The sequence below is a fragment of the Paramisgurnus dabryanus genome, chromosome 19, assembly GCF_030506205.2.
Source record: "Paramisgurnus dabryanus chromosome 19, PD_genome_1.1, whole genome shotgun sequence".
Lineage (NCBI taxonomy): Eukaryota > Metazoa > Chordata > Actinopteri > Cypriniformes > Cobitidae > Paramisgurnus > Paramisgurnus dabryanus.
The window spans coordinates 25,118,314-25,143,614 of NC_133355.1; the positions used below are offsets into that span (position 1 = coordinate 25,118,314).

Consider the following 25,301-nt stretch of genomic DNA (forward strand, 5'->3'; position numbering starts at 1 on the left):
GTGACAAACATACATTCTCAGATTATCCTGCAGAAATGTCTGACATACTTGGGAATTCATCTTCCCCTCAATGATTGCAAGCTGGCCAGGCCCTGATGCAGCAAAGCAGGCCCAAATCATGATGTTTCTCCACCATACTTTACAGTTGATGTTTTCATGATGATATGCCGTGCTTTTTCTACGCCAGATGTAGCACTGTTTTTTTTTTTCAAATCATTCAATCTAGTTTCATCAGTCCCTAAAACATTTTGTCAATACTGCTGAGGTGTCAATGTGCTCTTTTGTAAACTTCAGGCGTGCAGCAACGTTCTTTTTACTAAGCAGTGGTTTCCTTCGTGGTTTCCTGGTGTGGATACCCTGCTTATTCAGTGTTTTACATATTGTAGACTCATGAACAGAGAGGTTAGCAAGTTTAAAGATGCCTTCAAATCTTTGGCTGTTATTCGGTGTTGTTTCTTTACCTCATTGATGAGTCTTCGTTGTGCTGTTGGTGTTATTTTGACTGGGTGCCCACTTCTTGGTAGAGTAGCAACAGTCCCAAAGCGTCTCCATTTGTAGATTGTTTGCTTACTGTAAACTAGTGAATTTCTAAAGTCTTTGAAATAAATTTGTAACCCTTTCCAGCTTTATGTAAAGCAACAATTCTTGATAGTAGATCCTCTGAAAGCTCTTTTTGGCGAGGCATGGCTCACACAAGCGTTTACTTCTTGTCCAGAGCAAACTTTTTTATCAGTCAAAGTAGCTGTAGTCCACACCTTCAAACATATTATCTAAACAAGACTTCTGGTGTGCTAAAACTGGACTCCAATTAGCTTTTGTAAGGTCATTAACTCAAACTTTTTCCAAGAGCACTATGAGTTTTTTTTAGGTTGTTCTCAAAAAAGACATGAAAGCTCAGAATTTTTTTGTGTTGTTATTTTTAGACACATTATGTTGTCAATACTCTTGACTTAGATGAAGATCAGATCACATTTTATGACAAATTTTGATCAAATTCATAAAATTCCAAAAGGTTCACATACTTTTTCTTGTCACTCTATATACTTTGTTCGAAAGCAATTTACTAATCACTACATAACGACAGAGACACAGTTTGATGAATGTATATGGACCGAACAGCACTGCACACTTTGTATAACATTCAATTGGCAATGCTGAATGAACTACTGTATTTAAAATCTGTTCTGCCTGTTCACATTACTAAAAATCTTAATCTAAGTACATATGGTTACGATTTGATTTAGATATGTAGACAAGTGCTTAAAAATAAGGACATTTGTAAATCATGGGGTAATTTAGATTTTTGATTGGTGTATCCCTTTAAGAGTCTAAAACAAACATATAAGAAATATGCCACATGTAATTATAATGCATCATTTCATACTGTTCCCAAAGCCAATCTGTGTATAAACCAATGGCTCAGTCCACAGCTCACCCCTCCCTTTCAAAACGCATAGAGAAACTACGGTAGCCGCCACAGGATAAATACGTTGTTGTCTGAGAATTCGGCCCTGTTCCAAATGGCACACTCCGGACTTGTGGACCTCCTCAGAGTCCAAACTTTGATGACATCATGTAGTGCAGACCCTAGGGACCCTTGACGCGAGTCCAAGAGGGTGCACCGAAGTTGTATTTTGGGACAAACTCGAGCATCACGCCGGGAATAGGAAGAGAAGTTGCCCGTCAGTGTGAACTCCTCCCTTCCGTCGTCTGATTGGTCTGATTTCTCTTGCGCAAAGGACTTCTGGGTTGGTAAAGTGCGCAAAGCCTGCTGCAGAGCGGGCTTTGCAGAAGACCGCATCAAGGGTTCAAAGGGGGCGCTGATGAGCACACTTCGGAGCATAAAAATGACAGATGGGACACCCTACAGACTCGTAGACTAAGCGCGCACTCGCAATTTAAGGTCACGAGACGGAAAGTCCACATGAAGTGCGCCATGTGAGACAGGGCCAACATAGTGACAAAATGCGCTGAGAAGTTTGTCTGTTAAGTGTTGAAACACGGTGGCGACTTCCATGTAAGGAGACCTGTGGTGTTTGTAGATAAAAATGGCTCATTCTAAGATAATAAAAACAATACAGTTCATTTTGTAAGGTCTTTATACACCATAGTTTATTATGCATTTCTGTCAAGAGATCCTTCTAAAAGTCCCACATTGCACCTTTAAATTATTATGAAGCAACCAGCTTTGGAGTTATTCCTGCAAGGAAATGTGTCATTTAAGCAGGAAGGCAAAAAATGCTGACAGTGGAGGATTTTGGGAAGTGTGCCCTCAATAAGTCATTTAAAAACATCAGCAACCCTAAAATCCCAAGAGCAAACCTCTCTAACATATTCTCATATTCCACTAACTCACGCTAGTTTATATAGAACAAACTCTTTGGTCTCTTGTGGCATTTCACTGTAACGCTCAAAGACTGTGGCCATTTATTATTAGCTACAAGCTGTTCCTTTCACAACCCACACGATTTCAGTCAACCAAATGAACACGCATACAGACTTACCTGCCAGACGAGGGCTTCCGTGTGGTCGCTGGTGTTTGAGAGACAGATGCTAAGCACTAGCGTGTGGGAAGATGAAGTGAGGACGCTGGCGATCACGGCATCCCTCATGGAGAACGGCAGCATGGTGAAAACCACAAACACAATAAAGAGGAAAAATGACACCTGCGAACAGATATACAAAAGCGCATCAGACTGCCATCAAACATTTACACCATTGAGAAAAATCTCAGCCGCATTGCTTAACAAGGATTCATGATAGCACTAGGCGTTATAATTAGATTGGATTATATTTAGAACTCACTAAATTACATTTCTAATAATCATTATATATAAGGAACGAATATTATGTCACCAAATTAATATTCATGAGCCAAGCTGAAAAATTGTGCAATGTGACGCACGTTTTAGATAATCTGCTTCTCTGGAATCAGATCAGGCCACTCAACAGCAATATTTGCAATGTCAAGCAAAGTGCGTTTGTAGTTGGGATTGACATGCAAATCTTGTCAAGCTGGCATGCAACTATTACTAAGACGTTGAAACAATAAAAGCTGATAAAAATGTTTTCCTGTAGATCTACCAGTAGAGAATTGCAGATAGTTAAAGGTATTGCGGAGGATTTTCTTTTTCCGGGTGGATCATCAAGACTATTGGTCCTCCTAGTTGTCAATCAGGAGTGTTGCGCAAATTGCATTTTTTTTAAAAAGTGGTTCTTTTCTAAAATTCGAGAAAATCCTCCGCTATACCTTTAACATCATAAAAAGGTCATGGGTTTGAATATCAGAGAACATACTTAATGTTAAAAAAGTCGCTTTGGATAAAAGACGTCTGCCAAATGTATACATGTAAATGTGAATATATCTAGCTTAGCACCGGTTAGGTCCAAGGCCTGAGTTTTATTATGTTGGTCCAGATCTATTAGAGATCTCTACCTTTAATAATGGCATCTGTGTGTCAGTATAGTTTATGCTGTCAAGCCTGTCAATCATTACAGCTAGTTGCTGAAAACTGACTAAATAAATAATGCTACATGTAAAAGTGGTTGGTCCCGTGTTTGTGTGCTTTAACTACTGTGATAGAGCATAGCAATTTCCTTTTTATGGTTTTATGATTATATTGTTTTAATATAAAATCTTTAAATAATACGTGGTCCTTTATGTTATTATCAACTTTCATTTTCATTAGGATTTTAATGCATGAATGTGCCCATTAATATTCCAACGTGTATTTTGTTATGCTCAGGGTTGTTTTGTGAGTGCTCAATATAGCACTAAATGGCAAGCAGGGCACCGGACTAATGGATTTCTGGCTTAGTTACCCTCATAAACCACTCGCACACACACAGCCATACAAACAAACAGATTCTAGAGCAGTGATTTCTCAAGACAAAATGTGTCTTTACCCTTATCGATTGCGCAAAAGATATCTCAAATGATGTTGTCATGGAAATTTATTTTTGGGAAAAATTAAATTATGCATTAAACAAAAATGCATTAAGCTAATAATAAACTTGATTAAAATGAAGAGCATAACATTCACACAATCAAATCTATATAAGCTGTGTCCCATTTTGAAGGCTGCGACCTTCCAAGGATGTATTCTAAGACCGATTGTGTCACAGGAGTGTGACTTAAGGCTAGTAAGGCTGTCCTAATTCGAAGACTGCCGAGGCTATCCCAAAATTCAATATAACACAAACATTTAAAACCTTTGTATTATAAGTTATGTTTTGTATTAATATTATTTGGTGTGTGTTGTGTATATATTTCTAAGGTTGATTAATTTGATATTCTGTTGGATAGTTTAATGTACATCAACGTGTCATATTTTCTTAAATAAATTAATATTTTTCTGGTTACAAGCTAGAAACATCTCCCCTGTGTCCTGCTGACAGGTGCGGTGGGAGCATACAGCAGGTGACGCAAATGATGGATCGTACAAAGGCTAGACTGTCTCTTTTTTAGTTCTCTTCGTGGACTTCGGCGGCTGCCACCTTCAAAGGCCCTGTCCCAAATGGCACACTACGTACTTGTGGACTTCCTCAAGACCACACTTTAATAACTTCATGTAGTGCTGACCTTAGGGATCCTTGACGTGAGTCCACAAGGGCGCACCGGAGTCATATTTGGGACAGACCCAATAGGCTTTATGCCCAGCTTCACTACTTCCTGAACTTCAGCCAGCTCCTTGTTTCCTGTCTGCCATTATTGGACAAACTGATTAATCCAGGTGTGCCTGACCTCAATAGTCACAACAACAATAATCTGACACACCTGGATTAATCAGTTTGTCCAATAATGGAAGACAGGAAACAAGGAGCTGGCTGAAGTTCAGGAAGTAGTGCAGCTGGGCATAAAGCCTATTGTCGCTCCGGAAATAGGAAGAGAAGTTGCTCATCAGTGTGAACTCCTTCCATCCATCGTCTGATTCGTCTATTTGCTCTTTTGCAAGCACTTCTGGCTTCGCCGAAGACTGCATCAATGGTCCAATAGGGACGCTGATGAGCACACTTCAGAGCTTTAAAAATGACAGATGGAACATCACCCTATGGACTCGTAGACCAGTGTTGGGCAAGTTACTGAAAATTAGTAATTAGTTACATTTACTAGTTACTTAAAGGAATATTCAATTTTCTTAAAAGAAAAATCCAGATAATTTACTCACCACCATGTCATCCAAAATGTTGATGTCTTTCTTTGTTCAGTCGAGAAGAAATTATGTTTTTTGAGGAAAACATTGCAGGATCTTTCTCATTTTAATGGACTTTAATAGACACCAACAATTAACACTTAACTCAACACTTAACAGTTTTTTTCAACGGAGTTTCAAAGGAATATAAACTATCCCAAACGAGGCATAAGGGTCTTATCTAGCAAAACGATTGTCATTTTTGATAATAAAAATAACAAATATACACTTTTAAAGCACAACTTCTCGCCCATATCCGGTCGTGATGCGTCAGCGTGACCCCACGCAATACGTCATGACGTCAAGAGGTCACAGAGGACGAACGCGAAACTCCGCCCCAGGTTTTACAAGTGTGTTGAAAGAGGACCGTTCCTACGTTGTTGTATGTGAAATGATACTAATTAATGTTTTTGTGTCAGTTTATTGTTTACAATGGTCCGCAAATGTGCGTTTCATATATGTAACACGTGACCTCCCTACGTCACTACTCATTTACGTGAGGTCGCGCTGGACCGGATCTAGACGAGAAATTGTGCTTTAAAAGTGTATATTTGTTATTTTTATTGTCAAAAATGACAATCGTTTTGCTAGATAAGACCCTTATGCCTCGTTTGGGATCGTTTAGAGTCCTTTGAAACTCCGTTGAAAAAAACTGTTACGTGTTGAGTTAAGTATTAATTGTTGGTGTCTATTAAAGTCCATTAAAATGAGACAAATCCTGCAATGTTTTCCTCAAAGAACATAATTTCTAAAAATCATTTTGGATGACATGGTGGTAAGTAAATTATTGGGATTTTTTTTAAGAAAATGGACTAATCCTTTAAGGTACACAATAGCTCCTTATGGAATAATATTGTACCCCAAAAGGTTCAACATTAGGTTTCAAAACTGAAAGAAAAAGAACAGTTGAGCGAAAAAAATGGTACAGATTTGTACCTTTACATACCTTTTATCTGACATTGTATGAAGTGAGTTTTCTGACTTGTAGGCTTGTAGCCATCAATTGTTAATTAAATGACATCATTGCATAGTAAATTCATCATATTCAATTATTTTCATGTTGATTTATCTAGTATTCATTAGAACAAACACTTAAAATAAGCTGTAAACCGGCACCTTCTTAAGCGTCTCGGCAAGATGCTGCAGAAGTGCATTACAGGAAACAGGTTCTGGTCCCCTGCACCCTTCATCCCTTCAAAGCTCAAGGCTAAATCCTTCAAAGGGATTAGGGCACCGAGATGAGCCATTCAGAATAGGTTGGTTCCTTCCAAGGTTAAAGCTCTATTTTCTACAATATCTATTGAGAAAAGAGCTATACAAATAAATTGCCTTGAATTGATACTAGCTTGTGGGTTGTGAGAGTGAAGTGCTGGACGGCAGCCGCAAGAATTGGCAAGGTTAAATGTTTAGTCTCGTGAACTAATTGCTTGCCAGTTTCGTGTCTGCTTAAGGTTCTGGTCTATCTGTTAGCAGGATTAAGACTGGCAGTTTAATTCAGAGCTCCAGTTTATGTCGGCACGGTCCACACTGAATCCAGTCACTGACACTCAAAAAGAGTGCCAGCACAACAATATGTGTAGATGTTACAAACAAGAAGAAAGTACACTGGCTGTCATGAGAAAGAATTTCTCTAAAAAGAAAAAAACAGCGTTTTTAAATATTTTACTATGTTCTTACCTCAAATTAATACATCCCTATCTTTTTTCAATGATTTATTTCATCTTTTTTTCCGGTAAACACTCCACTTTTTTCACACCTATCTCTTGCCCTTTTCCCGTTTTGTAATTTCTCCCAGAAAACTCCCGTAATTTAAATGGCCCTACCTCGTTATATGAATAATCACATCAATATATTTTTCCAAGGTTGTCTAGTTGCTAGATCTTGTATGAAACGCATCCTACTCACACCATAGACACATTATAAAATTTTTAACCCATTTTGACCTCAACCTGGCAACCTACAGCTCAGTTGCGCTGATGATATCTGCGCAGGTAGATGGGGGAAGTCCCATCACTTTTAAAAATTGCGTTAGAAAGCTCATGTGGTGCTACAGCGAAAAAACTAAATATTGCTGCAGATTTAACAACAGCTGGATTGAGAAATTTTAGTATCGGACACAATGGGAAAAAAACGTAACGCAGCACAAAAAATCACTATAGCACAATCGCACTGTGGAGGCACAGAGCGTAGATATTAAAGAAATAACTAAACTGCATGTTGGCTGCTAGATCATAGGTCAAAGGCACGGCCATATTAGTAGTGGCAGCCTCTCTGTTAATCTCATAGCAATTGGGGGTAAAAATGCATCCGTGGCTCCGTCGTGTGCAGTTTGGTAAATTAAGGCAGACTATTAATAGCTAGAGATATTGCTATTTAGCTATAAATGTTGATAGTTGAGAATTATGATGAGAATTAACAATGTTTACATGTTTTTTTTTTTATAAAATTGTAACAAGTATTAGAGTTAGGCTATATTAAATTTTCCATCTTATAGTTCTAACTATAGTTCGCTGGTTTTCTAAAGTGAAATATAATATGAGGCGGCATTGGGAGGTTGCTGTAAGTAAAGAAGGGTTTTCCTCAATTAAATCCTCAAATAAACCTTATGTTGTTAATCATTGTTTTACATACACTCACCTAAAGGATTATTAGGAACACCTGTTCAATTTCTCATTAATGCAATTATCTAATCAACCAATCACATGGCAGTTGCTTCAGTGCATTTATGGGTGTGGTCCTGGCAAAGACAATCTGCTGAACTCCAAACTGAATGTCAGAATGGGAAGGAAAGGTGATTTAAGGCAGACTATTAATAGCTAGAGATATTGCTATTTAGCTATAAATGTTGATAGTTGAGAATTATGATGAGAATTAACAATGTTTACATGTTTTTTTTAATAAAATTGTAACAAGTATTAGAGTTAGGCTATATTAAATTGTCCATCTTATGTAGTTCGCTGGTTAGGGTTTCCTAAAGTGAAATATAATATAAGGCGGCATTGGGAGGTTGCTGTAAGTAAAGAAGGGTTTTCCTCAATTAAATCCTCAAATAAACCTTATGTTGTTAATCATTGTTTTACATACACTCACCTAAAGGATTATTAGAACACCTGTTCAATTTCTCATTAATGCAATTATCTAATCAACCAATCACATGGCAGTTGCTTCAGTGCATTTATGAGTGTGGTCCTGGCAAAGACAATCTGCTGAACTCCAAACTGAATGTCAGAATGGGAAGGAAAGGTGATTTAAGCAATTTTGAGCGTGGCATGGTTGTTGGTGACAGACGGGCCGGTCTGAGTATTTCACAATCTGCTCGGTTACTGGGATTTTCCCCTACAACCATTTCTAGGGTTTACAAAGAATGGTGTGCAAAGGGAAAAACATCCAGTATGTGGCAGTCCTGTGTGCGAAAATGCCTTGTTGATGCTAAAGGTCAGAGGAGAATGGACCGACTGATTCAAGCTGATAGAAGAGCAACTTTGACTGAAATAACCACTCGTTACAACCGAGGTATGCAGCAAAGCATTTGTGAAGCCACAACACGCACAACTTTGAGGCGGATGGGCTACAACAGCAGAAGACCCCACAGGGTAACACTTAACTCCACTACAAATAGGAAAAAGAGGCTACAATTTGCACAAGCTCCCCAAAATTGGACAGTTGAAGACTGGAAAGATGTTGCCTGGTCTGATGAGCCTCGATTTCTGTTGAAACATTCAGATGGTAGAGTCAGAATTTGGCGTAAACAGAATGAGAACATGGATCCATCATGCCTTGTTACCACTGTGCAGGTTGGCGGTGGTGGTGTTATGGTGTGGGGGATGTTTTCTTGGCACACTTTAGGCACCTTAGTGCCAATTGGGCATCGTTTAAATGCCTCGGCATACCTGAACAATGTTTCTGACAATGTACATCCCTTTATGACCACCATGTACCCATCCTCTGATGGCTACTTCCAACAGGATAATGCACCATGTCACAAAGCTCCAATCATTTCAAATTGTTTTCTTGAACATGACAATGAGTTCACTGTACTTAAATGGCCCCCACAGTCACCAGTCCTCAACCCAATAGAGCACCTTTGGGATGTGGTTGAACTATTCATGCCCTGGATGTGCATCCCACAAATCTCAATCAACTGCAAGATGCTATCCTATCAATATGGGCCAACATTTCTAAAGAATGCTTTCAGCACCTTGTTGAATCAATGCCACGTAGAATTAAGGCAGTTCTGAAGGCGAAAGGAGCCAAACACAGTATTAGTATGGTGTTACTAATAATCCTTTAGGTGAGTATAATGTGCTATAGTATATGCATGATACAATTTTAGTGCTATAAGCAATTATTTCACTTATACCACAGTTACCTAAGACATTGCCTTGGTGGTTATTTAAGGCCTTTGGCAAGTCAGGTTTGCATTTATCGAAAGCATTCAACAGCCCTGTGGTATAACTAAAAATATTTCACCCTTAAAGCAGAATATGTAGGATTTCATTATAAAGCTTGGAAGAGCCAGGACATTTTCTAATTTAACTCCAATTGTGTTCGTGTCTGAAGAAAAGGCTTGAGGTTAAATTTCAAATCTCATTAGTAGGAGTCTTGAGTTATTGATCAGACCTTTCCTCATTTATCATTAGATCCCACACAAAACTGCCTGTGAGATTTGCATTGAGGCACTGACAGCATTCACACCAGAAAAAGTGAAAAACCACTCAACTGTGCTAAATTTAAGAAGCATTAATTAAATCTGAAGTTAATTTAACATATTAGCAAGTCTAATTTAACTTTTTCACTCATTATTAATGTGGCCCTCAAGAAGATTGTAAAATCATCCTGTGTGTAATTCTTTATATAAATATCTAAGCAGGACTATTTCTGGCTTGGGACCGTCATCCAGAGCTTGACTTATTTCTAATAACTTTACTGTAGATGGCACAGCAGTGTAGTGTCTACATGAAAAAAAATGGACCGCTTTATATGCAATGTACTTAAAGATGATAGTTTTATATTACATCATTATGGTATTGCTCCATATTGTATCTGGCATATGAAATCCTTAACATTAAGTGCAAGGGTTGCCAAGGCAACTGATGGGATTAAATAAATAAAGCTTACTTAACACGTTCATTTTCTCATAATGAATAAGATTATGTGCTCTACTAGGATCTTAATGTCCAGTTAACCACTCTGCTCTGCTTTTGTATTAGGGAAGCAAATGGAAATGTAATATAGGAAACTAAATATATTCTTCCATTAAAAGAACACTGACGCAAAATAAGGGTAAGTGGCAATGTTCTCATCCCATGCAAAGCCAATCACACTCATCAGGACTCATACAAATAAACAATGGATAAATTAGAGATGATTAACACACATGGCAAATTTACATAATGGTGTACAACGGCAAATTTTAGATATCATCGGTGTGTGTGTGCTGTCACAGTCTGTGGTCAAACTGGGTCACTAACATGTAACATTTTAGATAGCATATCTGTAATTTAATAGGGTCAAGTCCTGAAAGAGCAAAGGAAGTCTATGGCACACCACAGAACCACATGGAACGCACATTTCAAAATCTTACAGGAAGATTTACTTTTTGAATTATTTTTCGAAAACTATGAATGCAGACATAAACGTCAAAAAGATGATCAACCCAGAATCTAGTTTACTTTATTTATGTAAAGTCCCCCTTAAAGAGCAACTATGGTCCAATTCACGATCTTCTTTGGTGTGTAAGTGTGTATTAGTGCATTTTAACGATATGCAAAAGGTACAAACCCCAAAGTTAACGATGACGTGAGTTAACGTCTCCAACGTAAATCTCTACAACAAATACACGGATTGTAGGCAACTGTTTACTTTCTGGGCCTGTTGACGTGTTTTTGACTTCATGCTGAGCTGCAAGAACTGACAGACAGATGACGTCAAGGTACTTTGACGTCATCCGACTGTGGCGCCGCATAAAGTCAGTGACGCGGCTGACGTACAACGCGGCGGACTGTTATCTGTTCCGCCCCAGCTTCCTTTTTTTATTTTGTTTTGTGCGCCCGAGCTTCGTTTACAGTCTGGGGAGACGCACGCTATAAGTTTGAAAAAAAAACTTGCAAACATGTCAGAGGAACAGCCGTGTCACTACAGTCACGTGACTTCATGCGGTTCGTCGTAATTCTTGCTATTTTTGGAACAAAATGTATTTTCGATGCTTCAACACATTCTAACTGACCCACTGATGTCACATGGACTACTTTGATGATGTTTTTATAAAATTTTTGGACATAGAAACCGTACATAGATTTTTCAATGGAGGAGACACAAAGCTCTCAGACTAAATCTAACGTTAAAACATCTTAAACTGTGTTCCGAAGATGAACGGAGGTCTTCCGAGTTTAAACCGACATAAGGGTAAGTCATTTATGACATTATTTTCATTTTGGGCGAACTATCCCTATTAAGGAACCACGCTGTTCCCTTTGGGGTCGGGGGCAAAACACAAGCCGCTTATACAGTATGTAAATATACACAGACAATGACGCCCCCCGCTGCAAACTAGAATCTCTGGAAAAACAAACCGATTTCAACCGCAAAATGTACGCTTTTAAAAATACAAAAACTGCTATCTCAAACATGGAGAGGCTTCTTCGTGATCTCAACTTACAGATTCTGCAATAAAAACGAAAATCACAAATTTTGAAAAAAAAAACTTTGTTTCTCATTATCTCGGACTTATGCTGCCGACTTGTGTCACTGGTATCCGTGACGGGTCACAAATCAGAGCGTTTGAGGAAGGCAGGGAAATCTGGAGCAACAAAAATGGACAGTATGTGAGTGTATGTCCATTTACAACCCTAGGATTTGCCCCTTGATAAAATGGTCTATTATTACCTTATTCGGAAGGGTCATGAATAATAATGTTGAGCTCTGCTCTGATTGGCAAGGCTCATGTCAGTAGCTCACATTAAGTAAACAGACCTTATATGTTTGAGCCTGTAACATGCGAAGATACAGATTTTGAGGAATAGTCCATTGTTCGAAGATTGTTAACAGATGTTTTTGAGCGGCAAAACGTAAACTGTAATGTCAACAGTAGAACGTTAGCCTAATAGCTAGCATATAGCATTTACTAGCAAATAGTGCTAACTCAGTAGTCACGACTTTGTTATTAGCATTGTAGCAACATTGTAATTCATTTAATGTGTAATTTAATGTTGGGCGCGTACATCTCGACTGTAACGTCACAGCTGGTGATATGTTGAGATTGGTTTGTTTTCCAGCGTTCTTGTGCATGCACAAGGTTTACATAAGAAGGCTCACAATATGTTACTACCACAGAACTATTATTATTCATCTATGCCTAGGTAAATACAGCTTTACATGCTATGGTATCTGTCCACTTTATTTGTTCCACATTGTTCTTTTGCACATTTCATAAACAATTCACTTACCACTTCTGATAGCACTGAATTGTGAAATAAGGTGTGTGTAAATGCTTGTTTTTAGTCTGATTGGCGTACTGTATGTTGAGTAAGGTCTGTCTTTTGTTGCTCTGCTGGCTCTGCGACTCAATTATGTTCTCTCTTCTGTACAACATACAAAAGCCATCGCCTTTTCACGGCCAAATCTAATGGAGAAACGCCGCTGTGGGTTAATGATGCATTGCACTATAGCGGAATGGCGAGGGCCTTTCATCTGCACCGGTACCTCGATCCATGTTGGTGACAATGCCCAGGACTCTATAGGGTTTTCTTACAACCGATTCAAAGCATAGCTTATTAGCGCTCCATAACTAGCAACACAAGGCTTACTCTTTTGCACTTGGACTTCGGAGAAGCACAGTGTGTGGCGTTTGATTAAAAACAGGAAATTGAACTTTTGTTGAGGGCAGTGAGGCATAATATTGTACATGCTAGGTAACTATAACCCTTGGAACTTTCGGTCACGTTACTGTTAATGGGAACTGTGGCAACCCACACTGTTATTGGTTCACAAGGGCAAAGTGGCGGTGGGTATATTTATGGCTGAATGCTGGAAATAAATGTCATGTTTTAGGTGCCCACACAGACGTAGACCCCAGCAAAGTGTCGCCGTCCTTTGATCCAGAGCCTTTGCTTGTCAGGTATGTGTATCTCATCGTTTCCAGTTCACCGGATCCATCCGAGTTATTAAGTCATGTCAAGTAAACGGGCTATAGGACTCACGGTGAGCGAGCTACAATTACTCAGTCAAGTACAGTAACACCCCATCTTTCCGACGACCGAACCGCAGATGTTTTAGCCGTGCCAACTAGTGCCAGATTGGTTGATCGCACAGTCCCATCATAGTGAGATGCAAAGTGTGCAGGCGTGTTTAATACCAAATTCGTTTTTCGAATGCAGAGGGAGACATAAATACTCACAATTGTTCTAATTATTCCAAGACATGCATTTATGTTGAAGCCACGTCGCAGCCATTAGCCAGACTCGTGTGTTATGTGAGGTTCATTGAACTAATGAATGATTCAGTGCGCCGAACAGCTCGCATGCTAAAATCCATGAATTACAGTGCAAATGACTAGGGGAAAATGGCACGACGCAGTGAATATCTGCATGATTGGGCCGGGTTTTTTTTGCGACTCATTCCAGCAATTTTCCAGGTTGGGTTTTAAGCACGGCAAATACTTTATTTTGCATCAGAACAGTGAAAAGATACACAGAGAAACTAAGCTATGTAGACATTTGAAAAAAATAGCAAAGAGGAGAGCCACGAAAGTGCGGGCACGAAATTCTCACCTGGTCCCACGGACAGATGATCCCGCCGAAGAACATGAAGAGGTAACCCATGGCAACCAGACAGCCCCAGATGAGCAGGGAAAAGAGGCGGAGAAGCTTTTTGAAGATGGACTCGATGCACACAAGGATGAAGATGGCGAGGAAAATGGCCAGGGTCGTGGGCACGGTGATGATGAAGGCCATGTGGTCTTCCATGTCCTGTAAAAAAAGAAAATAAGGACGGTTCATGGTTCATTCACGGTACATTAACAAGCTGAGGAATTGCACGGAAACTGAACAAAGGACAAGCAGACAATATTTGAGAAGGATATCCCATATGGCAAAAATACATTTCTCTGGACAAAAATAGGTTTTAAAAATATGCTAAAATTTTGTAGAAAGTAAAGCTTAATAATATACATTTTTTTATTTGTAAATTTAGTTTTAACTTTATATATTAACATATATTTCAGGGGCAACAAATACATTTCTAATTTTACAGCCCATACTGCAAAAACTATATTTTTCCTGGCCAAAGTATAAAAGTTAGCATAAAAATATGTATAAAAGTATTATTTGGAAGCTAAAAATACATTTAATTTAAATATTTTGTATATGTATTTTATATATAATATATGTATAAATACATTTCAACATATACAAAAAATGGCCAAAAAATTTAAATATATTATTACACACATTTTTTGCCACTTTTATGTATATTTTATTCACGGAAGTAAAACTTTGTATGTTACAAACCTGTTAATTTAACAGGTTCAAATTAAAATATATATATTTCATTAAGCTTTACTCTCTACCATTTAAAATTATATTTAAAAATATATATTTTTTTGCCATACACTGTAAAAAATAAAAGTTGGATAAACTTAAAAAATAACTTTAATGGTAACATAAAAAATTAGTGAAAAACACTTTAAATGAAATAACTTAAATTTTTAGGTGTTACCAATTAAAATCATATTTTAAGTTAATCCAAAACTGAAAAAAAATTATTCATTCAATTTACTCAATTTTTTTTAGGTTAGTGGTTGCAATCAATTTAAATTTGCACATTTTATTTTACTATACTAATCTTTTTTGTTTAAATGTAGCTTAAATAAATAGATTGCAACCACTTACCTTAAAAAAAATTGTAAATTGAATGAACCGTTTTTTTAGTGAACTTTTTACAGTGTATGGGATCTGACAAGTTTTCTTGTAATTGTAATTTTGAAACAACACAGCATTTTGGGTTGAAACAGCACAGCTAAACTAAAAGTTTGTACCTTTTTGTACCCAACGCTAGTTTAAAAATAACCCAGCATTTTTACACTGAAAATAAAAAAGTTGGTTCAACTTAAAAAGTTTACCTGTTTGCCTTAAAGGTGCATAGTGTGAAAATCTGACTTTTTTCATGTTTAAGTGCTATTATTGGGTCCCCGGTGCTTCTATAAACCTAGAAAATGTAAAAAAGAATCAATCCAATAACTTAGTTTGGGTAAACCATTCTCTGCAAGCATGTGAAAAATAGGTCTTTGAAATTTGGCTCCCCTTGTGATGTCAGAAGGGGATAATACTGCCCCTTAATCAACCACGGCACTGTCATTTAGTGCAGAGATCAGCTTATTTGCATTTTAAAGGACACATCCAAAAACAGTACATTTTTGCTCACACCTACAAAGTAGCAATTTTAACATGCTATAATACATTTTCTATATGGTATTTTGAGCTAGAACTTCACATGCGTATTCTGGAGACAGCAAAGTTTTTTTTCACATCTTAAAAAAGCCTTGTGTAATGTCCCCTTTATTGACACAAACATTTTTACACAACTTTTTTGAGTCAACTAATATTTTAGTATTTTATAAGTTGAATGAACTCAACATTTTAAGGCAACCAAGTAACTAACTTTTTAAGTTGAACCAACAAATCTGTTTTACAATGTAGAGTGTGTTACGTTAATTATCCAATGTGTCAGACATGCACTCCACCTCTCTGCTCATTCGTGGATTAAGGCACCCAACATCGGAAACATAAATCAACTGAAATATTAAAGATAATTTATGACTGTTACTATCTATGGGAAGGCAAAAGCAGTTAGGTACAAAGACAGACTCCCTGACTCCACCTCCTTATACAATTAGACCTGTATGGAGTCCAAGGTATAATGTCCAGCCAAAATATTAAATATTGCATCCTCATATAGAGACCCATGACTATGGTGTTATAGTGGGTAGTCTTTCTCCTGGAGTTATGCAGAACAAGTAACAACACAAACATGCCAAAATAATAACTTTTGAACACAATTTGCATAGTATGCAGGTCGGCTCTGAGTGCTGGTTTTGGAGGATGCAGCAGGCAACCACGATCTGGCATACATTACTGGGACTGTTTACTGGGAAGAATGACAATGAATGACAGCACATTTAGCACCTGGTTAAATTGCACAAGAATAATAAGATACTGCACATAAACTATGAAGGTATATTTGGTGCAAAACAACTCCACACCTGTGACAGTGGAATTTGTATTTGTAGAGATTATCCACACATGTGTATCAGTAAACTTGAAGTCGCAGAGGACGTGATGCAAACTTGTAGATTTTTTATCTTTCCCTCAAATACAACACAACAGTTACACATTCACAAATCCTTCAGTGCAGCTGCACAAATCCCATTTTACAAATCACAGATTAAGAAACTCACAAGTTCACATTTTTTGCTACAATTGCTGCAGTAAATATGGTGCATAACCTACTTGAACGCCTGCATCAAACAATGTGAAGTCACACACAAATTTTGTACATTTGCAAAATCAGTTTGTGCATCTGTGCGATGAGACTTGCATGTGTGTACAATTTATTTTTCACAAATATTTTTTTATTTTTTTTATATTTTCTAGCCCAAACACAAGTACATAAATACAACTGCTTGAATCTGCTGCTACGAGTTTCAAATACTCTTTTTCATGTGCTTTCTCTTCTGCACCAAATATCTCGAGATAAATGGTGCGAAAGTGATTTGTATACATGTAGGCTTTGGCGAGCACTGTTCAGCACTGCCCACCAGGTGGCGCCCCAGACACTCACTGAAGCAGAGTTTATTAACTACCACCAATGTTTCAGCAAAGTAAATCGCCTTTATCAAGGTATTATTTTCACCAAGTGGAGAACAATATAAATGGGAGTGCTAATTATACACAGATGAAGGTAATTACATACAATATTCCAATGATTCATTAGTAAACAAAATATAAGTTTCATAAATTTCAAACCATCAATATAAGTAGATTAAAAAATACAAGCAGCAAATACACACATAGGCCTACATTTAAATAAGATACCAAATGATGTAACTCCCATTCATTTTTAATATCATAAAACAAATTATTTTATTTTTCAGACTAATTTTTAATTCAAACAGGAGGTGGGGCCATGGAAAGAACGTTTGTGATTTCTTTTGCAAAATAACCTTTTTTCGAAAAAAAAAATGTGTATTTAAATCATGCTTTTTCTTCTAATATACTAATTTGGATGATTATTTCTGTCTTTTTGAATCGGGTTACTGAACAACTAAATTCTTTTTATTATTATATAAACAGTTGTTCTGATTTCTTAACATTTACTTTGGATGCTAACCCAAATCAAATCAGCTTTTTAGACTTGTGGATAGCTCGTAATTGTTTATATAGGGATCCGATTAAAAAACCTACAGCTCGTAATACACTATTGAGAGTGGATTCTTATTGTCGTGAGCAGGGCCGTACGCAGGATTTTATAAATACAGAGGTCCATATGTATTTTTCTAGGGCATGCACCCCAGGAAAAAAATTCTTATTTCTCTGCTCTACATATATGACTTCTAACACATCAGAAAAAAAAAACAATCAAATAAATATAGATTTCAAACCATGTCAGTATGCGCAAGACTTGTGTTGTTTATTAGTAAGACATTGAAATAATTATGTTACCATCCTGGGCACTGTCAGTTAAGTAAACATAGTCTAACTGAATATAGGATCAGTTTAGTGAATTAACCAAAGGCTATCAAGAATTTGTTTATTAAATTCATTCACAATATGCACACACTTATTATACACTTAATATGCTGAAATACAACATCAATATTGCAGTGGCAGAATTGTATAAATGGGGTGGCCAAGGCTACTTTAGGGGGTCCATATCCCATGAAAGAAAACGATGTGTAATTATTATAATACTTCACATTACCCCATATTAGATAAATATTCTTCTTGCCCTGAATTCATTACATGCATTAACTGTAAGATACAAACATAATGCAAGGCTGAACTTGCATAATAAACCAATAATAAACCAACTTACTTCAAAGAGCAGAGCTCAACATTAAGGATTGTTGGCAAAAAAAGATATTTATTTAAAATTAAATATGGATTAATCTTTTTTTACGAAGTTACAGTCAGGACCAGTGAGTGATTTTCTCTTCTTTTGTTATTTAAGTAACTTTAATGACTTCAACAGGTACTGTTTTTTAGACTTTAAGACAGAATGTAATAAAATGTTTACATTCGGAAGACATATTAAGACATAATCAGTAGTTTACTATGATACTCACTAAAACAGTCCGGACCTCAATGGTGGGTACGGCCAAGGTCAAGAGTCCTATCTGTGTCTGCCCTATTTCCCTCTTGTTCCTTTGTTGCCCCGCCCCCTTTTTTGTTGACATGGACATTAATTCATACTCCACCCACTGCCCATCTGTTTCCATAGCACTGCATTTTGTTGAACTTAATCATCCTATTACTTCATTATTGTATATAGGAATTGAGAGGGAATTTCCATCTAGAAGGTGAGGTGAGTTTGACCAATTTTTACTTAGACAGAAGGCCTTTTAGGTATATTAAATGTGAACATTGGCACACATGGTTTAAAAGTAGATTTTGATTTGGGTTGTTTTTATAGGTATTATGATATTAAAAATGAATGGGACTTACATCATTTGGTATCTTATTTAAAGTTAAAATGTGTGTATTTGCTGCTTGTATTTTTTAATCTATTTATATTGATGGTTTGAAATTTATGGAACTTATATTTTGTTTACTAATGAATCATTGGAATATTGTATGTAATTACCTTCATGTGTGTATAATTAGCACTCCCATTTATATTGTTCTCCACTTGGTGAAAATAATACCTTGATAAAGGTGATTTACTTTGCTGAAACATTGGTGGTAATTAATAAACTCTGCTTCAGTGAGTGTCGGGGGCGCCACCTGGTGTGCAGTGCTGAACAGTGCTCGCCAAAGCCTACAGGTATACAAATCACTTTCGCACCATTTATCTCGAGATATTTGGTGCAGAAGAGAGAGCACATGAAAAAGAGTATTTGAAACTCGTAGAAGCAGATTCAAGCAGTTGTATTTATGTACTTGTGTTTGGGCTGGAAAATATAAAAAAAATAAAAAAATATTTGTGAAAAATAAATTGTACACACATGCAAGTCTCATCGCACAGATGCACAAACTGATTTTGCAAATGTACAAAATTTGTGTGTGACTTCACATTGTTTGATGCAGGCGTTCAAGTAGGTTATGCACCATATTTACTGCATCAATTGTAGCAAAAAATGTGAACTTGTGAGTTTCTTAATCTGTGATTTGTAAAATGGGATTTGTGCAGCTGCACTGAAGGATTTGTGAATGTGTAACTGTTGTGTTGTATTTGAGGGAAAGAAAAAAAATCTACAAGTTTGCATCACGTCCTCTGCGACTTCAAGTTTACTGATACACATGTGTGGATAATCTCTACAAATACAAATTCCACTGTCACAGGTGTGCAGTTGTTTTGCACCAAATATACCTTCATAGAATCAACTTTATAGGCCGGTTTTCCAGACAGAGCTTATCCTAGTCCCAGACTAAAATGAATGTTTGAGTTGCCTAACTTGTAAAACATCCTGTATACTGTACTGACATATCTTAAAGTATATCACTGCCGTAGTTTTGTCTCAAGATGCACACCAGAAATGTTTTTTTGTAAGGTATGTTTGTAAAAACTAGTCCTTGATTAATCAAAACCCTATCTGGGAAACTGGCCCTATATTATATTATATTTAAATTACATAACATTTACATTTTTTTTATTTATTTTATTTATTTTATTTATTTTATTTATTTTTTTTATTTTTTTAATTTAATTTAATTTAATTTAATTTAATTTAATTTAATTTAATTTAATTTTAATTTCAATTTTAATTTTAATTTTAATTTTAATTTTAATTAATTTAATTTAATTTAATTTAATTTAAATTATATTAAAATTACTACAGAAACTAGGCACGATTTAGTCTTACAATCACACAAGTTGTTTCAGAGGTAGAACGATGTGTTACATTTTAATAAAATGGTCTCCATCGGTCTATGTGTAAGTGTGCAGTATGGATGGACTCAGTCTAGGGTACTCAACTACTGCAGACAGAGATAGAAAAAGACAGGACTGCTGCAGGAAACAGTCGGATGAAAGTGTTTTAATAACTACATTATTTATGCAGATTTTATTGAAGATGGCATATGCCATGGTGGTTTTAGTGTGGTTTGAACTGAAAAGACAGCCTCCATCATTCATCTTAAACTAGGTGAACTGAAGGTTCATCACTTTATATTGCAGCTTCTCTGAAGCCATGCAGTTCTGTAGCTTAGGAAATTCGTTTTCTTTACTAAAGCTTTGATTTTTCATACAAGAGAGTCATATTAAGTGAAAAATTGGAGGTTTGAAAGCTTAAGAGCACTATTCCTGTGTGTTGATAAATGTAAAATAACGCAATATCTTTGCTTCTGATGGTGGTATGTGTGTGTATTTTGTGAATGATGAGAGAGTTGAGCGAGCCAAGTCAGAGTAATATAATGCCCGTACCACAGTATGAGTCACCAGCCATTAGAGAGAAACCCCAGAGAGTACTAAAAATTCAAGGAAACACTGGCACACAGACTGAATCTCAATGAACCCGGGGGGAACACACCCTTTCTCTTCCCATCAAACCCGGATTAGAGTGCACTCCTTTACTTTCTCATGCATTACAATGAGTTTTAGCGCTACTTGTCCATGCAAAAGTTACCACCCACCCAGGTCTCTATGATATTCTGTTCCTAGTTCTGACCCATGTCCCTCCTTTATTGTACTTCAAAAGTGTTTTACTAAAGTGCACTGTAGTGATAGCACATTATTCCATAACAAGGTGCAGTATTGGATGTATCATCCATGCCTATAAAATAACAAGCAAATTTGGGAGATTGTTTAAATATTTGAAGATTGACCATTTAGCTATAAATATGTATACATTTGGTACCACTATGTACCTTTGAGGTACTAAAATGTACTCTTTAGAACCAATGTGTACCTTCTACAGTATGTACAAACATGCTCTCTTTAGTACCAACCGGCACCTTCGCAGTACTTACGTGCACTCTTTAGTACTATCGTGTACCCTTTAGGCACTAACATGCTCTCTTTAGTACCAACTTGCAGCTTTGCAGTACTAATTTGCATTTTGTTTTAGTACTAACGTGTACCTTTGTGGTACCAATGTGCACTCTTTAGTACTAACTACGTACATTTGAGGTACTAATATGCACTCTTTATTACCAATGTGTTCCTTTGAGGTACTTATGCACACCTTTTAGGTACTTACACCTACTCTTTAGTACCAATGTGTACCTTTAAGGTACTTGCGTCCACTCTTTGGTACTAATACATACCTTTGAGGTACTAACGTGCACTCTTTAGTACCAATGTGTACCTTTAAGGTACTAATGTAGACTCTTTAGTATTAATGCACACCTTTTAGGTACTAACGTGCACTTTCTAGTACCAATGTGTACCATTGAGGTACTAACATGCACTCTTTAGTACCAATGCACACCTTTTAGGTACTTGCGTCCACTCTTTGGTACCAATGTGTACCTTTGAGGTACTACTATAAACCTTTTAGTACCAATGTGTACCTTTGAGGTACTAACATGCACTCTTTAGTACCAATGCACACCTTTTAGCTACTTACGTTCACTGTTTGTGTACCTTTGAGGTACTACTATAAACCTTTTAGTACCAATGTGTACCTTTGAGGTACTAACATGCACTCTTTAGTACCAATGCACACCTTTTAGGTACTTGCGTCCACTCTTTGGTACCAATGTGTACCTTTGAGGTACTAACATGCACTCTTTAGTACCAATGCACACCTTTTAGCTACTTACTTTCACTGTTTAGTACCAATGTGTACCTTTGAGGTACTACTATAAACCTTTTAGTACCAATGTGTACCTTTAAGGTACTAACATGCACTCTTTAGTACCAATGCACACCTTTTAGGTACTTGCGTCCACTCTTTGGTACCAATGTGTAACTTTAAGGTACTAACATGCACTCTTTAGTACCAATGGGTACCTTTTAGGTAATTACGTGCACTGTTTAGTACCAATGTGTACCTTTGAGGTACTAACATGCACTCTTTAGTACCAATGCACACCTTTTAGCTACTTACTTTCACTGTTTAGTACCAATGTGTTCCTTTGAGGTATTACTATAAACTTTTTAGTAACAATGTGTAACATTGAGGTACTAACATGCACTCTTTAGTACCAATGCACACCTTTTAGGTACTTGCGTCCACTTATGTACACTCTTAAGTACCAGTGTGTACCTTTGAGGTACTAATCAGTGGCGGAGCCAGAGGGTCCGGGTGGCACTGGATCCCCTTGACATCTGAGTGGGCACCGCGGGAGCCAAATTTAATGCGCTACTCTCCCTCCCTCCAATAATTCACTTCCCATTAATTGCAGTGTTTATTTCTACGTGTGCCAGCGCAGCACATTGTTGAAAACAAAGTGAGTATTAGTGAGTATCATAGAAAACAATTGGTTACTGTATGTCTTAAACAAATAAACATTTTACTCCGCAACTTCTGTAACGTTGTAAAACAAACAATAATCAATATTTATTTTAAAATAATTTACTTTTTGGCCAAAAATCCTTTGTGTTGAGCTCTACTATTAACCCTCATAAGCCCCTATTTTTCTGTATACGTTAGAGAGTTCCCTGTGGGTAAAATTGACCCCAGAAATTAAAAGGGTGATTACAAAAAATATACATTTTTAATAATACAAATTATTTATAATTTTTTTGTTTACTTCCCATCTATACAATAATGCTGTGTTTTGGGAGATATGAAGTACTTTTATACCAGTTTACCACTCAATTCCTCAACTACACCATTAGCTTGCCTGTAAAATATCTAATTTTTATGAAAAATTCACATAAATTATGATCTAAATTTGATATAAATTGTTTTTAGATATTGATCTAGATGTTATGTGTTGTATTCGACCATTTGGTGTTTAGAAAAAAACTGTTTTATGGTTACAGTTTAGGAAATAAATCATTTTGACCAGCAGATGCCCATAGAGACCCATTCATTTACTGGATGTGACCAACTGCTCAACATCAATACTTTAGTGAAACATTTTGTGAATTTATGTTTATATAAACATTAGAAAGGTCATTAAAAATAAAAATTATTTTAATAGTATATTTTTTTGTAGTTTTTGAAGCAAAATGGAACCATGTTTTTAAACTAAATAAAAGTGGCTTGGGTATAAGATTGACCCCAAGGGACTTATTAGGGTTAAAGTAAGTTTAAGGTTTTGGGGTTTAGATTTCCTTCCAGAACAACTTTTAAGAAAGTTACTGCAGTTAACATGAGATTTTTTGCTTCATTAATAGACAGTAAACCTTTTACCTTTTAAAAGAATACTGCCCAAATAACAGATGGGGCCCATTATTTGACAATTTTTACTAAATGTTTACATCAAAGATACTGATTCACTGCCTATATAATTAGACTTCAGATCCTAATGTTAAGGCTCAATATTTCTCCATCATCTCTCTTTTATCTCTCCCAGAAGGAATCAGACTGGGCCTGTATTCTGTGTTTTATTCTACCAGTGACCGGAACGAACACAGCCGTCGATAAGTCCATTTAAGTCTCTTTTGCAGGAGTCACAATGGCAGAGAGTCACACACATGGAGGTGCTGTATCTCTTTCACAGACACATCCTGTCTATTCATCTGAGTATCTCAGTCTGATGCGAGTTAGGGCTTGTGTGTGTAACAGTTTTCTATGGTTTTTGCAGCCAGCATTATAAACTCGCTGACGCGACGAGAAACATGCCAATCATTGTCAGCACAATGTCAACTTAAACCGAGCCCACGTTCTCATATATTTTTTAACACGAAAACAGAAACATCGTATTTCTGCACATTTTACAAAAAAAGAAAGAAAGAAAAAGAAGATACTTTTTTGTTATATATTTAGAAGTGTGTAAAGTATCTGTAGTATCAGTTTACACTGTAAACTTTACAGCTGTGATTGTGCAGCTGTAATCTTCTCACTGGTATCGACGGGTCGTGTATTTTTCATGCACACATTATTCATATGATGTAGATAGTCTCCTCTAACAAGCATTTATTCTGGCTTGCTCAACGTTTCTGCATACTTAGCCAGCTTTAAAATAACAGAGGCGCAGAGTGATTTTGACAAGAGTATTTTGACATTATGGCGAATAACACTATCAGAAAAATTGTCAAAAAATGGTCCCTAGCTATCACTGGAACATACACCTTTGCACATAAATAGTTCCTATTAGTACCACCTTTATCAGGGCATATAATAGGCTGTTTAAGATCTAGGAACGGCGATGTAATGTAGTCCAATGCAGTTTTAGCTATGCATTAACAGGCGTCATACCGAGTGCTTTTTTCGGTTGTTATTGTTAAAGGTGTATCGGCGGTACATATCGATATCGTATTATCGCCCAGCCCTAGTACATACTTTGAGCAGTTGAGAAAGGTTTGTGCAAAAACTCCTAAATTGGAACAATATAATTAAAAAAAAACACACACCAAAGGGAAGTTTGTGGTCTTTAAACCGTAGTATCAGTATAGATGGCATTTTCATTTTACACTAATGTTGTTTTTTATATACCACACTTAACTAACTTTAATTAACTTTGGACCTAATTCAGCCAACCGTAGGACAAGAAACAATTTTAAAGATGATGTGAAGTATGTCAGTGAGTGCATGGATCTATTTGCTTAACCGAATTCAAAAGAGTATAAGTGAATATTAATGATTTCATAAGCTGGGAAGCTCGGCTCAGTGTGACGCTGTCATCTCCAAAACTCAACTAATTGATCATCCTCCATGTTCTCTTCAATCTTTCGCTACACTGTCTTTTTCTACCATGCTGGCATTAACATGCATTCTGCCGAGTCACTCTTACCCAGTGGCATCCCCAAGTCCTTTTAAGGTGGGCTTTAATACGCCCAGCC

General features: G+C 36.8%; 1 protein-coding gene across 7 annotated transcripts in view; it reads right to left on the reverse strand.

Annotated features, from left to right (window-relative positions):
* Positions 1–25,301, reverse strand: part of adcy2b (adenylate cyclase 2b (brain)) — a 92,190-nt gene that overhangs the window by 57,633 nt on the left and 9,256 nt on the right. For all 7 annotated transcript variants that reach the window (XR_010545576.1, XR_010545577.1, XR_010545578.1 and 4 more), the window contains exons 2-3: positions 13,961–14,158; positions 2,505–2,666 (exon numbers count right to left, since the gene is read on the reverse strand). Coding sequence is in view for 4 of the 7 variants with exons in the window: in XM_065293632.1 (XP_065149704.1) it covers positions 2,505–2,666; positions 13,961–14,158 (360 nt within the window). In the remaining 3 variants the exon portion in view is untranslated. The remainder of the gene's footprint in view (positions 1–2,504; positions 2,667–13,960; positions 14,159–25,301) is intronic.